The sequence below is a fragment of the Callospermophilus lateralis genome, chromosome 11, assembly GCF_048772815.1.
Source record: "Callospermophilus lateralis isolate mCalLat2 chromosome 11, mCalLat2.hap1, whole genome shotgun sequence".
Lineage (NCBI taxonomy): Eukaryota > Metazoa > Chordata > Mammalia > Rodentia > Sciuridae > Callospermophilus > Callospermophilus lateralis.
In genome coordinates, this window is record NC_135315.1 from 36,453,393 (window position 1) to 36,471,161 (window position 17,769).

At 45.0% G+C, this 17,769-nt stretch overlaps 1 protein-coding gene across 6 annotated transcripts in view; it reads right to left on the reverse strand.

Annotated features, from left to right (window-relative positions):
- Nucleotides 1-379: 379 nt before the first annotated feature.
- Hnf1b (HNF1 homeobox B) overlaps nt 380-17,769 on the reverse strand; it is a 51,268-nt gene continuing 33,878 nt past the window's right edge. For 2 of the 6 annotated variants that reach the window (XM_076870364.1, XM_076870361.1), the window contains exons 6-9: nt 15,555-15,687; nt 11,671-11,865; nt 8,849-8,967; nt 472-492 (exon numbers count right to left, since the gene is read on the reverse strand). In XM_076870364.1, coding sequence (XP_076726479.1) covers nt 472-492; nt 8,849-8,967; nt 11,671-11,865; nt 15,555-15,687 — 468 coding nt within the window. Of the gene's footprint in view, nt 493-8,848; nt 8,968-11,670; nt 11,866-15,554; nt 15,691-17,769 lie in introns of all 6 variants that reach the window. The other 4 variants (XM_076870363.1, XM_076870360.1, XM_076870362.1 and 1 more) reach the window with 3 other exon arrangements.

Sequence of the window (17,769 nt, forward strand, 5' to 3'; positions counted from 1 at the left end):
TTTACTTCTTTAAAAGAAATCTCAAGATCATTTGGGCTGGGGGTGGGGAGAGGGATTTGCTGATATTTACAGTGGGTTTGGCTCAGTTCAACAGTGCGTGTCCTCCTCTCCTTGTTTCAGTAACAGATTCAAGTTTTCACATCAGTTTGTTCGATGAAGGGTCACAACACAGGCTTTACCGTTTTCCCTCTGCCTCCTGCGCGGTTTCATGTGGCCCACCTCTAGGATGGACAGGAGCACTCGACATCTTGGGAGAGGCATCATGACAATACTGCATAGAAGGGAAGCTGGGCTTCAGACTGCACCTCCCGAGAGCGGATTGTCTGAGGTGCCAGCAGGATGTCAGCTAAGCAGGGACCTCTCACAGGTGCTTGTCCGGTCACTGGGCTTTTCCATGACAGCTGCCCAAAGGGTGACGGTGTAGAAAACAGAGTCCTTGTTGCTGTGCACCAAGTAAGTGATATGTGGGCATCACCAGGCTTGCAGTGGACACTGCAGAGAGAGAGGAGAGACAGCTCAGCTGTGTGCATTAGGCAGGGACATTAGTTTGGCTTCTCCAAGGGAGCTGACACCTGGCTCAGCTGGAGAGAGCTGGGGGTGGGGACTGGGCATCTAGGGCTAGGCAGTTCTACAGTGTTGGTTCTGAAGCACACTTCCTTGGAGCTGGCTTTTCTGGCCACTTCAGTGGAGAGAAGTGAATTGCTGGGGATCTTGTAATAGTCCTAACATGCTGACCTTAACCCTGAAATTGAGCTCCTCTTTTTGTGAGAGTGGTATTTATACAACACTCAGGCCAGTGGCAAAGGCAATTGGGTGGGTTGACTCTTATGGAAGTGTTTCTTCCGAAGATCTCTAAGCACAGGGATGCCCTAGATCACTGCTTCTCAAACTTTAATGGCCCTACCAGTACAGAAAGCCCATTAGAACATAGACTCCGGTTCTACTCTGATTCTCAGACCGGGTGGGCCTAGGAATCTGCATTTCTAAGAATTTCCCAGGGTGTTCCCATGCGCTGATCTACATGGAGCAGAGAGGCCATAAGGCATGTGAGAAAATGACCCCTTACTCAAACTTTCCATCCAGGAAGGAACTTTAGAAATTGCAAAGTGCTTTCTCAAGATTTGTTACTATTAGGACAAGAAACTTGAAGGTCTAGGGAAAGGATTCAAGGGATGAAGCCTCTGATGCTGTGCTTCTTGGGGGCTGGAAAAGGAGACCCCAGAATGGTTGGAGCAGCCCTCTGAGAGGAGTTACTCCACCTGTGTGGGGCAGCTCCCCCTTCCAGAGCACTGGATCTCCTTTAATTAAACTGTTTAACATCCTCCTCTCCTTTTCCTTTTCTATTTCTTCCTCCTCTTTCACTTTTTTTCGCATCCAGGGTTCCGCCTTTTGGCTTAGTGGCTTATTCTCTCAAGACTCCCTGCCCACAGCACACATGTGTATACACACACACACACACACACATACACACACACACACACATCTACCATGACTACCAGAGGCCTATCATTCCATTATTATCTCATAAATCAAAGTTCCTAACCACAACCCCATATGGGGTTACCATTTTTGTCTACTTTACAGATTAGAAAAACAAGGCTTAAAGAGAGCTAATGATTATGAAAATAGGAGAGTGTGCAGAGACTCAGATGGGTTTGGGATGATCTCCCAATGTGAGATTTTTTTTTTTTTTTTTTTGTGTGTGTGTGTGTGTGTGTGTGCTGGGGATTGAACCCAGGGCCTTTGCATGCAAGGCAAGCACTCTACCAACTGAGCTATACCCCCAGTCCCAGTGTGAGATCTTTATGGGACTAGGAGTCTTTTACTTACTTATACTGTGCTTTGGCTAAGTTACTCCCTCTCTGCCTCAATTTCTTCCCATATAAATGAAGGCTGTGGTGGGTTTGGATGGGTTGATATAGCTGAAGTCCTCTAAATGGTGCTTGGCACAATCCTGCACAGGGGGCTTCTCTCCATGCTGCTCTTGAGGCCTCTTAGAGTGGGCCTGAGCTGTGTATTCATGTAAGGAGACAGGTTTCTGTCCCTCCTACATTCTTGAGGGCGTGGTCAGGGTTCTCTTCATACCCTTTGCCTTCTCTTTCTCCCTCTGCCCACCCCCACTCTTGAGTTTCTTTACTTCTCACTATCAGCCTTTTTCCAATTTTCAGATTTCAGGTAGAGGAGAGGGAAAATGGCTTGTGACCCTGCAGGTTTCAATAGAAGAGCAAACAAGAAGGGCAGATAAGGAGACGCCAGTGAGATTCTATGACCTGTCATTAGGGATGGGCTTCCCAGCTATCAAATGTTTGCTCACATAATAAAATGGTGGCAGAGCCCTAAATGTTGTCAAAGGAACTAGAGTTATTTGCCCCCTTCAGAGTCTAAACACAAACATCTGATAAGGGGTGCACTGTGGTCCCTTAGTACTAGAGGCCCAGCATACCCAGCCCCCCAGGAGCCTCCCTATAAGATCCCTGAGTGACCATCCACCCGGGATGGGGTAGCAGTGGCCCTCATCTTGAGAGGGTTCATTGCATGATGGTAACAGCTACACAGACTGTGGTCCTTCCTTGTGCCGGGAGCCACACTCAGGGCTTCATATACATCCTTGCAATTATTTCTTCCATCGTGGGCTGGGGGTGTAGCCCAAGGGTAGAATACTAGTCCAAGCATGATTGAACTCTAGGCTTGATTCCCAACATTGCAAAGTAGCTCTCCCATCAACCCTCTGAAGTAGGTGCTTGCCATTCATTCACTGGACACATTGTTGGGTGCCCGCCATGGACTTGCACTTTTAGGGGTCAGGCGATGCAGCTGTGGACAAGGTCTGCCCACAACCTCACAGAATTTCTGTTCTAATGGGAGTTTTGAATGACAAACAAGTAAATGCATATACACATCTTCCTATACAATCAACTTTAAGTGGAGATAAGTGCTTTGTTGGAAAATAAGCGTGGTGGGAGGTTAAGGTGGTTTGAGGGAAAAGGGAATAATTTAGGGGAGGGGGTTAAGGTGATTTGAGGGAAAAGGGAATAATTTAGGGGAGGGGGTTAGGAAAGGCCTCTTCAAGTTGATGACATTTGAGCTGAATGGAGGAGCAAGCACATAAAGATGCACATTAAAGAGTGAGATCACTTCAGCCTGGTACCCTTGAAGCTGAGGGAGAGAGAATGGGGATACCAGCAGTGGTCTGACCATGCAGAGCCTTGTAAGTCTTCATTTTAGTTTGTGTTGTAATGGAAAGCTATTGGGGAGCTTTGACAGGGGAGGGACATGCTTGATTTCTCTTTTTAAGAGACCACTCTGAGCTGGGTGCGGTGGCACATGCCTGTAATCCCAGTGATTTGGGAGGCAGAGGAAGGAGGATCGTAAGTTCAAAGCCAGCCTCAGCAAAAGCAAGGCCTTAAGTAACTTAGTGAGACCCTGTCTCTAAAAAGAACATAAAATAGGGCTGGGGAGGTGGCTCAGTGGTTGAGTGCCTCTGAGTTCAATCCGTGGTACCCTCCCCGCCCCCCAAAAAGACAGAGATCACTCTGGCTACTGATGGGGCCTCTGAGGGGATTAGTTGGAGACAAGGAGTGCCTGAACTAGGACTAGAATGGTACCAATGGGAATGGCGGGAAGTGGCCAGATTTAGGATGCATTCTGAAGGATTCCCAGCAACACTTGTTGATGGACCAGATGTGTGGCATGGAGAAAAGAATCAATAGTATTCTCAGGTATCTTACGTAAACAAATGGTACAATTTTTGGAAACGGAGAAGCCCAAGGAGGAAGAAATTTGGGTGGGGACCAATAGGGGTAAAATGGAGAGTTCCTATTTTAGGTATGTTCATTTTGAGAGGCATATCAGATATATTAGGCATGTTCATGTCCCTGTCAAAGGTACTGCATTTGTCTAGGGGCCCTCTGTGGGCAGAACTGAATTAGAGGACCTGTCAGTGTGTGCACTTGATCCAAAGTTCTGGGATTGGAGGACACTCAGGTGTGGGCGTAGACAAGAAAGAGGCTGAAGAAAGAGCCCTGTTCTCTTCAACATATGAGTCGCTAGTTAAGGAGATGAGAAGGAGCTGTAGGAGGAGAACCAGAAAGATGGCACCCTAAAATCCAGGGAAAAGGAGGGCAGTGATTAGCTGTGTCAAAGGTATTGAAAAGTAACTGCTGGACTTAGCAACATGGCGGTGTGAGCGCACAGTACACAGGGGAACATGGGGTCAAAAGCCAGTCTGTAATGGGCTCTAGAGAGAATAGAGGATGAGGAAGGAGAGAAGGCTAACACAGATAACTCACTTCTATCATTATTAACTTATAAGTGTTGCTCAATTAATTGAAAGTAAAAACTATAATTCCAATTTTACAGAGGTACAGCCCAAAGAGATTGTAAGTACCTGTGCCCAGATTCTCACAACAGCTAAGCTTGTGCTCCTAACCATTATATAAGACCATCTCCTTCTATCTTCTGGGTGGCACCAGGGATAAAAATGCCCTTTGCCATTTAAAAACCTCCTTCCCAAGCTCTGGAAATCCTCAGGGTCACCATGGGGGGAATCCAAGTGTGACCCAGCTTCCATGAACTGGCTGTTTCCTTTGGGCCAGGCACCAAGTGACAAGCGTTACAAGTCCTCTTACAACCAGTCCTTTCAATGATCCCATGAGAGAGGTGTCATTTCCTTCATTTTATAGGTGAGGTTCAGAGAGGCTAACCCATTTCCCTGAGGTCACACAAGTAGAAAGTGATAGAATTTGGAGCCTGGATCTGCTTAACTCTGGGGCTGGTGCCTAGCCCTCAGACTATTGTGCCCCACCCCACCGCAGTGAAGAGAGTTGGGAGGGAGGATACAGCCACAGAGGTTTTATGGTGAAGCTGCCCACTTCTTTCTTGTCAGCACCCCTGACTAGTGACTGCTCTGGGGGCCTCTCTTGCCCTCCCTATAAAGTAGGAAGCGAAGTAGCGGGTAGAGAAAGTTGTGGAAACAAGTGTCAGCTTACAGCCTGCCCACACTTGTCCTAACCAAGGTCAGTGCTTGCTTCGGTCTTATTTCCAGACCATTGGGGCATTGTTATGCAAGAGCTCAGGCACAAACCCACTCAGAAAGCAACTTGCCAGCACCCACCACTTGAGGAGGAGGGGGAGACATATGCTTTGGGAAGGACAGATGGCAGTAGCTGCAGAAGGATTCTTGGCAGAAGAAAGTGCCAGCCTGGGGTTCCTGAAACGTGATCCCCAAGGCCCCTGGGGCATGCCTGTCTTCACAACAGGAAGTACTGGGGGTCAGACAGACAAAAGTTCACAGACTGGTTTTAGCTTTATACTTGCATAATCTTGGGTCTTGAGTATGGGTGCTTAAAAATGGACATTGGAAAGTGAATGTTGTTAATGGATTTGGAATGAGAAGTCCAACTCTGGAATTTATAATCTGTGTAAACTTGTCCAGAACCCTCCCCATCTCAGAACCTCAATTTTCTGCTCTGTAAATCAGGCATACAAATATTTACTTTGCAGGAAGAGTAGGGGTTTAGCCAGACAAGGTAAGATAGAAAAGTGCCTGGAGGGATGCTTGGAAAGTGGAAGGTATTCAAAATATGCTAATTCAGAATCCATCCACCCATCCACCCATCCATCCATCCATCCATCCATCCATCCATCCATCCATCATCCATCATCCATCCATATTTACTGAATATCTACTTTAGCCCAGGCAGTTAGGTGAACACAAAGGGCTTGGGTGCTTTGAGTAGCCCTTGTGTTTTTCCAGGAGCTGGTGGAGAGGGGACCTGTGTGTCAGCAGAATGGGAAACAGGGATCAGGAGCCCAGGTCCAGGATCTGGGTTGTTACTGTCAGAACTCCTCTGACCACATAGACCAAGCACTGAGTGCAATATTGAAGAAATGGTGCAAGGAAAGACACCAGTCTTCAGAAGGCATCACAGACAGACAGGAGAGGAATTGGGAAGGAGCTCCACTTTGAATATTTTGTGAGATGGGATTAGGATTTCCTCCCATTTATACATGAGGAAATTGAGTCTTACACTGGGCAATTAACTGCCCAAGGTCACATAGCAGAGGGGGACAAAGCTGGGATTAATTTAGGTCTCTCAGCTTTTCCTACCACTGCACATGCCTCTAAAATAGCATTGCCCAGAGTGTGTCCCTGTGACCTGAGCACAGTGCACACTAATGACCCACTTCTACACTCAAGCGAAATGTTCCAAGAAGCCCTGCCTGGGGTGTTTAACTATGTTTAATCCAGAAGTTCTCCCAACACATTTTAACAAGAAAAACTCTCTCCCCTCACCTCATATGCCTCCTGACACCTAGCAATGGTTTTAAAATCCCTCTTGGAAAAAAATAGTTTTAAAAAAAGAAAAATTGCTACCAGGACTCTTTGGCAACTCACTTGTGACGTTTTTGCCCTAGGAACAGAGTTTATAAAAACTGTCTTCACCTTGGATATTTTGTGCTGTCAGGAGGTAGCACTTGAACCTCATTTTATTTCATTCTGCTTTTCTTTTCTTCCTTATCCTTTGGTTTGAAAGAAGAAATTTATCTGATTGGAACTTAGCTTAATTTTTTACTTGGTTCCTGACCACCACAGACAACAGAACAAGTAACAATTACCATGGAAATTTTAGAGGGATATTGGGTTGGGTGTGGTGGCACACACCTGTAATCCCAATGACTTGGGAGGCTGAGGCAGAAGGATTGCAAGTTCGAGGCCAGTCTCAGCAATTTAGCAAGCCTCCACTAAGCATCTTGGAGAAACCCTGTTTCAAAATAAAACATTAAAAGGGCTAGGGATATGGCTCAGTGGAAGAGTTGCACTGGGTTCAACAGGGCAGGTTAAAAAAAAAAAAAAAAAGAAAAGAAAAAGATGAGTATTGGAAGGCAAATGTTGTTTAAATGGAAGGAGTCCAGGATTTGGAGTCAAAGACCAAAGTCCAGAGGTCAAGCTCTAGAATTTACAATCTGTGTGTGACCTTGGGCAGGTCACTCTATCTCTGAGCTTTGGTTTCTTTGTACTTAGATTGCAATAAAAAGAAAATGATGATATAGTGGTCATGAGAAATATAAAGTTCTACATGAGGGTTTTTTTCCTCCTTACTGAGTATAATAATCATCTGCATAATTGCAAAACGAGTCTCTTGCCAGACTCCTGAACTATCTGAGGATGCAGAGACAAGTTCATAGTACATTAACAGGCGGCTCACACAGTGTCAAGGGTGGCTGGCTACTGTGTCCAATAGAGGAGAGAAGCCACTTGGGCGCTGGTAGCAGCATATCGGGGAGCATCTTAAAGCATTCTGATTAAGAGACCATTTCCTGGATTCATAGGACTCGTTTCAACAAGCAAGCATCAAAGTCAACTTGGGAAAGACAGGAATAATTAATCACGGTCCTGTTTAGGGCTGACCAAGCGGCAGATGGATTGATAAACCTTTCAAAGGGGAAGGTATTCCCAAGGAGGGCTGCTGCGCCTGGCTGCCCTCCTGATTGAGATTTGTGAACACAGATAAATGTTTTCCCTGCTCACTACAAAGAGTGGGAAATCGCACGGGAGTCGAAGGGCAGGGCAACGGGGTGGGGTGGGGGTTGTCCTTTCATCTTCTATTGGGTGAGAGAAGAGTGGCAAAGCAGGTCCCACACCCCTCTCCCTCCACTCCCAATGCCAGAGCCCAGCTGCCCAGGCCATGTGTCTATTTCAGCACTTAAGATGTGCCAGGCACTAAATCTACGAGACCTCACTGAATCCTTGGAACAAGAGGATGTTACAATCATCAACATTTTAAAGATGAAGACTGAAGGCTCAGGGAGGTCAAGTTCACAGGTGTAGTTAATGGCAGAATGAGAAATAGAACCCACCTGCTCCACTTTACTCTAGGCCTAGAAGATGGGGGCACTGTAAAGAGCAAGGACTGCTGAGCTCTTGAAAGAATCTCAGAAGCACAAGGTAGTGGATGAGGTATGATTTGCAGGGCTCAGATGGAAAAAGACCATCAACTAGACAGAATCCTGCAGAGTCCCTCTGACATGAAGTTCAAGGTTGTCGCCTCCTTATCTAGTAATCAATAAAGGCCAAACAGTTCCCACACTGCTCAGACCCCAGGTACTAAAAGACCTTATTGTGTTACTCTGGACTCATCATCTGTGTGCAGACATGGCATCTTGTTTTTTAACCCACAAGGCCCTGCTGCAGTCCAGCTATCTGAGCTGCAGCCATGAGCCTTGCTGTTGATTGCTTGTCTTTACTAGTCCGTCTCCTCTGTGGGGAAGTGGCAATTACTCATCAACTGGAGCAGTGACTAAGCCTCTGGATCCCCCACTTTTAGCACACCAGGAAGTAGATTCTAAGTTTCTCAATAAAATACCAACTGAATGCAGACCCCTGAAATGGCCACACTGTCTCCTGGGGGAGTCTCTATGGGATGGCAGAATTGGGTCATTCCCTGGAGCTTCCAGTGTCTGTGTCTAATGTGGATCCTGGCCTGGGGGGATGAGCTTCAGGATTCCTGATGCACCACACACCTTCCCCACTGACCACTTTTGCAAAGTAAGAAACTCAACAAATGATTTGACCATCTCCTGAGTCCTGCATGGAAACACCTTTTCTATGACCCTCTGCCATTCCACTGCAGAGTGCTCAATCTCAAGGCCTAATGGCTCTGTGTGATTCAGGCTCCAGTGACCTGGCAAACTTCAGTCCTCATTTAGTGCTCTTGTTAGGGATGCTGGGGGAGCATAAGCCCCTTTGGCCTGTGACCTCAGAAATTCTTTTAGCAAGTAACTAAAGGAGCCTCGGAAGTGGCTGAATCCGCACCGCCCCATGCCCGCCCCATCCCGCAGGCATTACCTGTTTACTGGAAGACATGTTGGTGAGTGTACTGATGCTGCTGGTGTCTGTGACCACCATCGCAGATGGAAACCGGGAGGTGTGGGAATACTGGGGGGGCTCCTGCTTGTGTGCATACACTGCAGAGAGAGGGAAAACAAAATCAAAGTGTAGATGTAGTTACATATGCAGCTACAGACATCCACATTCCATGGTATAGCTCCTGTTTCCCTGGGCAGATAAAAGAGGGTTGTGGTTATGTTTGGAAAGAATGCAATGTGGCAAAGACCTGACTCCTTCATTGAGTTATATAACCTTAGTTTCTTCACCTGTAAAAAGGGGCTGATAGCTATTGTAGGTGAGGAGATATCATGAACAGCCTTGCACAGTGTCTTGTATACAGTAGTACTTTGGAACACTTCTGTTCCTCTGACTTTCGATAAAATAATAGGTGCCTGGCTATCAGCAAGTGATCCTTAATTATTTGTGGCACAACTAAGATTTTAAGTCAAAAAATGTTCTAGCCAGGTACATTGGCAGGAGGATCACAAATTTGAGTCCAGCCTCAGCAACTCAGTGAAACTCTGTCTCAAAATAAAATAATAAAAAGGCCTGGCAATGTAGCTCAGTGGGAAATGTAGCTCAGTTCTCAAAAAAGAAAAAAAAAATTCTAAGTAGCCAGCCAACATGAAGCACATGGCCAAGCACAGGTTTGTTCTTTCAGCCATGACTCAAAACACCAGGTATTCTGCCAGAGTTGTAGACTGATTGACAACTGCAATTAGACACATGTGCAATTAATTGTATTATTCTGGGCTATTCTAGTTGGCACTGAAATGATGTCATAGCTTTATGACATCATAGACATAGAAAGGATAAACCAAAGGAGACCAGATTCAAATAAAACTTTCAGGAGCACGTGACTCAACGTTCTGTTTTACCAGTACTTGTCTACCACATCTGGAACATTTTGATTCAGGTTAGTTATCAATAATAATAATCTAGGGGGGAGGGAAGAACAGAAGTTCATTGGATTAGACAAAGGGGGATGAAGGGAAGGGAGGGAGGATGAGAATAGGAAAGACAGTAAAATGAATCAGACATAACTTTTCTATGTTCATATAGGAACACACGACCAGTAAAACTATACCACGTACAACTGCAAGAATGGGATACTAGTTAGAATAAGTTATACTCCCCGTCGGTATAATATGTCAAAATACACTCTACTTTCATGAATATCTAAAAATAACAAATACAAGTTTTTTAAAAAAGAATAATCTAAATTCAAGGTCACATGAACAACTAATGAAAACATGCAGATGCTTGGCTATAAGGGAGGGAGGGACAAGCCTGTTGTCAGAAGATGGAGCCTATCAAGGAGTCTTCCAGTGGGGAATGGGGGTGAAGGTCACATGCTGCCTCAATTTGCCCTTCTTATGCAGGGAGGTTGTTGGGTTCTCTCTTTGTGGCTAGCCAGGCCTGCTGGGCCTCGGCAACCCACAGGTCACTGATGACCACTCTGACTGTCCCAGGCTTGGCCATGAAAGGAGCCTGCCCAGACAAGAAGGGGGTAGGAGCAATGAAGGAGCATATCACCTAGCTCTGGGGGAGAGAAGTGAGCCACTTGTGGTCTGAGACTCTGCTACAGGATGTGGCAGATTTTTAGAAGTCACGAATATGTGATTGGAATGTGAGATGGTGCCCAGAAACCAGCTCTGCCGGCCCGAGTAGGGACTGAGCCTCTGAGGATAGAAGGCTGAACTTGGCTGTTCTCTTTCAGACCTACAGCTTTGTTCAGGAGTTTCCAGGGGAGAAACTCAAATCCCCTTTTCCATCCTTGCCCTCTGAGAGTCCCTTAGTAAGCAATCACTTGCAGTTCTAATACTCTTTATGCTTAGTAGACTCTTTATGCAATTCATCCCTATTTTTATTTAATTTTCATAACCACTCTATAAAGCATACTATTCCCATTTTATCCAGGGAGAAACAGAATCGGCATAGGTAAGTAATCTGCCAGTTGCTGCATAGCTGTTAAGAGTCAGAGCCAGGATTCAAATCCAGGTCTGTCTGACTTAGGATGAGTCTACACTGGACACTTTCCTGGTGTTTCTGAAGTGGGGACACCATCCATTCTTTCATGACTCCTCCCAAACTCAGAGTCCAGGAGCCATAGGCAGACCTGGCCAGAGGCCTGGAGGCCTGAAGGTCTGTCTCAGGATGGAAGACAGAGATAGGCAAACTTAGGGGAGGTATAGAAAAACTGGATGTGGGGTCTCCTCTGTGTGAAGGGTATAAACTCTGACACTCATTTGGATTGGTGTGCAGGTGATAGTTTCCACCTTTGTTTGTGTTTTTTTGATTAGAAATATCTAGGGCCTATAAATTGAGGGTGTAGGGACTCCAGAAGATTCTTTTATTTCAGAGAGACAAACAAGATAAACATTATATGCCTCCTCGAATTATTTGGTAATGGCTGCTTGGAATCTTGGAATGAAGAGCCTAAGTTGAGCCTCCCTGGGAAAGTGCCACAGCTGATCAGTGGTTCCTTTCCCACAGGTACTGGAATGGGAAATTGTGCTGTGTGCTCCACATCCCATCTCCAACTCCCCTTTACACGGAGGCCTAAGCCGTTCTTCACACACCTAACCCTGGGAATCTTGTGTGTAGGTAAGAGGACTGAAAAAGGAAGAGCAAGACATGATAAAGAGTTGTGTTTGATAAATCATTTTGATTGATTATAGGTAAGGAAAAGTGCCCAAGCCAATAACCTTCCAAGAAAGTCACGACCCAAAGAGGAAAGTGATTGAGGTGCCTCCTCCCCATCACTCTTGTTTCCTTACTGTGTGAGTTCTGCAGCTGAGTCACAGCAGCCATGAAAGGTTGCTGGGCCATGTGGCTGCCGGGGCTCTGCTGCATGAGGGGCTGCTGGTGAGGGCTGTGCAGCTGCTGGGAGAACTGGACGGGCTGCAGGGCTGCCAGGCTGCTGGCCACACTGTTGATGACTGGGACGCTCTGTGCTTGGGAGGTGTTGAGGCCTGTGGGGGCAAGAGAGAAAGGTCAGAGATGGCTTCAGGGATGAGAAGAGGTGACCGCATGACAACCATCATTGAGGGAACTCCTGCTCAATGTATGCAGGATGAGCCTGTTAGGTAAGAGACTGCATGGGAGGCGACTTTGTGGACAAGGAAACAGACTTGGAGAGATGATTTTCCTGGTTCAAATTCCATAGTGGGTTGTGGAATGAAGACATGCATGAAACCAATCTGACTGGAGCTGGAGAAACTCCCAAAATTCTGTGAAACTCCCCAACTCAGCTCCCTTGAAATTATCAGAAACCCAGGAAAGCTGACTCTACTTGCCTGTTCCACCCACGCTGGACTGTGAAAAAAATGCTTGTCTTGGTGCCCTTGGCAAAGTTATAGGTGTTCATTCTAGATCATGGATTATTGCCCAGGTTTATCTTTCCAGTAGAGGGCAGTGGTGTACAGGGACCCACGTTTTGATTCAAAACAAAATAAAGGTCTGAAGACCCTATATATCAGACTATGCAAAGACCCCGAGGGAGGTTAAGTGACAATTCTTTTGACTATAGCAGAGCTGGAGGAAAGCACTAGAACTCAGTGGGTCTATGAAATAGGTATATCCTAACTGTCTGCACAGGGCTTGAGGTATCAAAAGTTGCAGGTTTGGGAAGGAGGAAGTATTAAGTCAAAGGTCAGCCCTCACAGTGACAGTGGGTCTTGCCATCTTTCTGTTCTGGGGGTAGGAGGGCCTCTGTGGCTTGGGACTGTGTCTATATCCTGAGACCTCTTTAGGACCTGGAGCAGGACTGGGTCCCCTGGTATGCACTCTGTAGCTACTCCCTGGGCAGGACTCTGGGGAAGACAGCTGAGGCAGGGCTAGAGTGGGGACAAGAGAAGACGCACAAATCTCTTTCTTGGATTAAAGCTCCTTTGTTCATGCTTTCAGTGAAGTAAGGGGAAGAATGGGATTGAAGAAAGAAATCCAGAAAAAAGGTCTAGATTCAGAAAGGACACCTAGAGAGCCTTTCCTGAATCAGAGATGGTTTCATAAGTAGCCTTGTGGGAAGTCCTCCGTGGAGATAGCACAAAGTCCTCAACAATTGCTTACTCAGAGCTTTAGCTGATATTGTTATCAGAAACCTAAAAGCTAAGACCCCTGAACAGAAAGGAAGAGGGAGTAATCTTCCTCTTGACTCTCCTGGGTGGAGGTGGGGGTGGGACCCTCTGATCATCATCAGAATAGCACCATCTCCAATTGACTGGGGCAGGGTCGGTTTCTCCCCAAGCCAGCCTATCACCTGAAACTCTGATATCTTTTTTTCACTATGCCACCCCCTACTTGTGGTCTCAGTCTCCTAGGAAGCCCCACAGATTGGCTATTTTTCCAGGAGTCCATGGCCACTGCTCTTGTGGGAGGAAATCTCTGGCCAGAAAAAGCAAATTCATCTGTTTATTATGGTTGATATTTGAGGGCATAGTTCTAAAACTTTCCTGAGCTTCAGAGCCTTTTGGGGGCACTCTTTTAAGAAATATACCTTCTAGGAGTTGGAGAAGTAGGTCAATGGTACAGCACTTGCTTAGCATGTGTGAGCCCCCCACCCCCACCCCCCACCGCCAGAACTGCAAAAGGAAAAAAAAGAAAAAAAAAAGGGGGGGGGGGAAAAGAAATATACATTCCTGAGCCCTGCCCAAGCTTAATGACTCAGAACCTTCAGAGGTGGGGCCTAGGAATCTTATTTTCCACAGAGTCTGCGATCCTGATGTGCCTCAGTTCCAGGATGGAGAGCCTCTGATGTCATTCTAGTTCCTGCAGTGTGACTCTTGATATTTTCATCCATTTTCTGGGCACAGATTCCTGCTTAAGCAGCTTCTGCTGGAGGCAGTACAGTGGACGAATAGAGAATGAGGAGTTGGCATGGACAGATCCTGTATCCTGAGTCCTCTTATCCCCAGACACAGCCTCCGTACTCAACAACATTTGAGTGTTGGCTCAATGAGAATTTCTGCAACCGGCTCTTCATCTGATACTCCTTGGGGTGGGACCATTGTGTCTCTGCAGAAGTCCGCTGCTGATCCTCGCCATTCTTCACACTGAGTGCCCCGAGTACACATGCACACCCACCCATCTAATATACCTTCTAGTGCTTCCCACCTGCTATCAGAGGCCAATGTGGGAAGACAGAGAAGTATGGCAGAGGAGATTTAGAAGAACAAAATTGAAAAATATGCAATGGCTCTATAGAAAACTTTAGTTCAGATTGTACCCAAAATAATATATACAACTATGTATGTCAGCCAAAGCTTGACATGGGAAGAAGGAAGGCAAGTGGAACACTGGTGTATTATTTTGGTTATAGAAGTATGGAAGTACGTATCTTACCCATGGGTTTTTTTAGTTAAATCTTTAAGAGGGCAAGAAAGCTGGTTTCAGGTATCCTATCTCATTCTCAATCCAAACCCTGGTGTTTATTTGGTTATTATTGTCCACGCACATACCAGAGGGTTTGTGAAAAGAGAGTAAATTTTAAATAATTTTTTAGTTTGCAAGTTTTCTAAAGGCTTCTCCATTCCCATTCTCCTTCTGCATAAATCAACACAGAATGTATTGATTTCCCAGCAGTCAAACTCAGTCAATAAATCTATGTGCCTCCTGAGGGCCCTGTTATGCCCTCAAAGGACATGTAAGTCATTCCCTTAGGAAGTGATCCCAGTTCCGAGTGATCCTAAAATCTGAAAGCCATTTTAGGGAGAGACGAGGGAAGGAAAGAAAAATTCAGGAAGAAAATAAAGAGGTGGTTCACATGGACAATAGACATAAGATTGGCCAAAAGGACTCAGGGCAATGCAGAGTGAAGTAAAAGATGACCAATGTGTCACCGTTAGATCTCTCCTGAGTCATCTCAGAATACTTCTAAGGGTCACCATGGTGGTTTTGAGAATCAGTGCTTGCCCTGAGCTGTCCCAGTGAGTCTACGAATACATAGAACACTTGTCAACATGAAAACTCTTCAGAGATATCCACAGCCACAGCCTGCTTCCAACTCCCTATGGACAAGAATGGCTGGTCTGTGATGGGAAGCAGCCTGTATTAGAACGGGAGCCTCCTGGTGCTGAAAGGAACTGATACATTTCTCTGTCTTTAGGCATGTACCTAAATTATCTATTTCTCCTTAAAGTTTCCAAAGCTCAGACACACTGTGACAGTGTCCCTCTGGATCCTCCCCATGTATTTTCACCTTTAGTTATAAAGAGGTCTTGGCTCCACATAAAATTTCCTATTCAGAAGAAAACCCAATATGTCTTGCTCCATCCCCACCAACACAAAGAACTGCATGAAAAATATGCCACATACATAAGCTGTGACATTATATATATTCATGCTTTATAGATTTACAAGCATGTCTGCATTCACTGCCATTTGATGGCTTCAACAACTCACTTTATAGATGAGGAAATTGAACCTCATAAAGCGCAATGATTTGACCTGTGCCGTCCAGCTAGTGAACAGGATTCAAATCCATTCCAAAATTTTCCTCTCACTTTGAACTAAACAATATGAATATTGTTAAGGAGAGAGAAAAGGAACTAAAGAAGTTAGATACAAAGGGGAGTGCCTATGGTCCTTTTTAAAAATCATGTTGATTTGCTTCCCATTCTTCTTCTCCCTGGCCCCAAGATTTCTGACCAAGAAGAGAACTTACTTTGTGCAATGGCCATGACTCCGGACAGGGGGGTCATGATGAGGTTTTGAGATTGCTGGGGATTGTGGTGGGACAGGCTGTGGATGTTCGTCAAGGTGCTGACCGGGGGCAAACCTCCTCCTGAGACTGCTATCTGCTGGAGAGGATAAACAAGAGTAGCATGAGTGCAACTGGAAATACCGAGGGCAGTTTCCAGAATGACAGGACTTAGCAATTCCTTGGCACAGCTAACTTGCTCATTCATTCATTCACTCAATGAGTATGAAGCACCTACTGTAGGACAGATACTCTAGGGGCTGAGAATAGGGCAGCAAGTAAAACCGGCAAGGCTGCTGCCCTCGTGGGGCTTGCATTTGTTGATGTCTTTGCACCTTACCTTTGTTTCAGAATCCTGCTTATGTGTCCCCAGCTCACTTTGTATGCACCCTTTGTTCTGCCTTCTGCCTTCTACATTATGGGTTTAGAGACACGACCGCCAAAAACAGCTCAAGAAATGCCCTGGGGTTTCCTGGAGAGAGTATTCAGGAACCAGGCAGGAGCACAGGGAAACTGTCCCTGAGTCCAGACCCCACTACAATCCTAGGAGGATACTTCTGTCCTTCCCATTTCATGGATGAAAAATCGAGACTCAGAGTAGATATGTATCTTGTTAAGATTCTGTAACTAGTAAACAGCACCCCTTTTATTCAAGCCCAGGTCTGTCTGACCCTAAAACCCAAGTTCTTATCTGTTATGTGGGGCACCCCTCCCCCTCCCCCCATAATTATTACTAAGGGTTAGGGGAGCTAAAACATTACTGGATAATTCTGTTTTTTTTTTCATCCCAACTCTTCACTATACATTTTTTTTTCTTCCTTCCTTTCTTTCTTCCCTCCTGTCAAGTGGCTAATATTGTAATGACATCTACTAAGCAAGCTCCCCATTTTGTTTCTCCATTATATTCTGATGACAGTAAGGAAAATCTACTCTGATTCTTGCTTGTTTACTTTAATCTCAGCCACTTAATTGAATCCTTTTACTTGTTCCTACCAATATTTTTCCCTCATATTTTTTTTCCAAGTGTATAATTGCATCACAAGCACAAAATGTTAACAGAGAGGGCTGGGGTTGTAGCTCTAGTGGTAGAGCAATTGCCTAGCATCTGTGAGGCACTGGGTTCAGTCCTCAGCACTATATAAAAATAAATAAATAAGTAAAGAAAGAAAGAAAGGCATTGTTTCATCTAGAAGTAAAACAAGAAGAAGAAGAAGAAGAAAAAATCAATAAAAAATGTTAACAGAGGCTCTTCCTTGCTAGAACAAACGCGTCTACATGTCTGTCGGTTAGAACTTCCTGAAAAGTATTAAACAAAAACAACTGTAATAGGTGTGCTTGTTTTGATCCTGATGTTATCAGATATGTTTTTAATGTTCCCATTAATTATAATTAGAATGGAGTTATCAGTTTAATACACACACTTTTTTCATGATAGTTTGCTATTTATAGTTTTAAAATATTTTCTAAATTTGTTATTAGGAAAGGACTGTTTCCCCTCATTCTGAACAAGCTCAGATGTTGTGAAGAGCGACAGGAACCCTGGGAGATGCTTTAGGGTTAGGATACATCATGTGTCTGAGCAATTTAGCTTCCCTTCTTCCTTCTTTTTCTACCCAGAGCTCTTCAGATTATGGGTCTCAAATCAGTGCTCAGGTAAGACGAGATCTCTGGCCCTGCCCTTCTGGTCAAATCCATAGTTTCCAAGGTTAATTTTAAAAAAGAATGAAAAAACCCAAACAGGTTTGTTTGTGTTTTTAAAATGAGCATCAAGAAATGAGTTAGAAGTCACATGACCAAGAAGGAATTCCAACCACATCAAACAAGAGAGAACCAGCCTGTTTGCTGGACTTGTTTTTCAAAATGTCAGAGTCATTAAAAAAAAAAAAAAAAAAAAAAAAAATTGGTAACCTGCTCTCAGACTCAATCCCTTGGGTAATATAGTCCATTGGAGAAAGTCAATGAAGTGACAGTCATCTTACTGCCATTTCAACATTTGGTTTAGATGGTGCAACAGTGGAGTGGATGCCAAAGATTAAAAACAATTTAAATATGTATAGCTTTAGAGCTTGTTAATTGCTTTCACTTGTTGTTCTCAATAGATAGTGACCCAAGCATTATTATTATTGTCCCTGCCTTACAGATCAAGAAACAGATCCTCAGAAGAGTTGAGACTAATTCT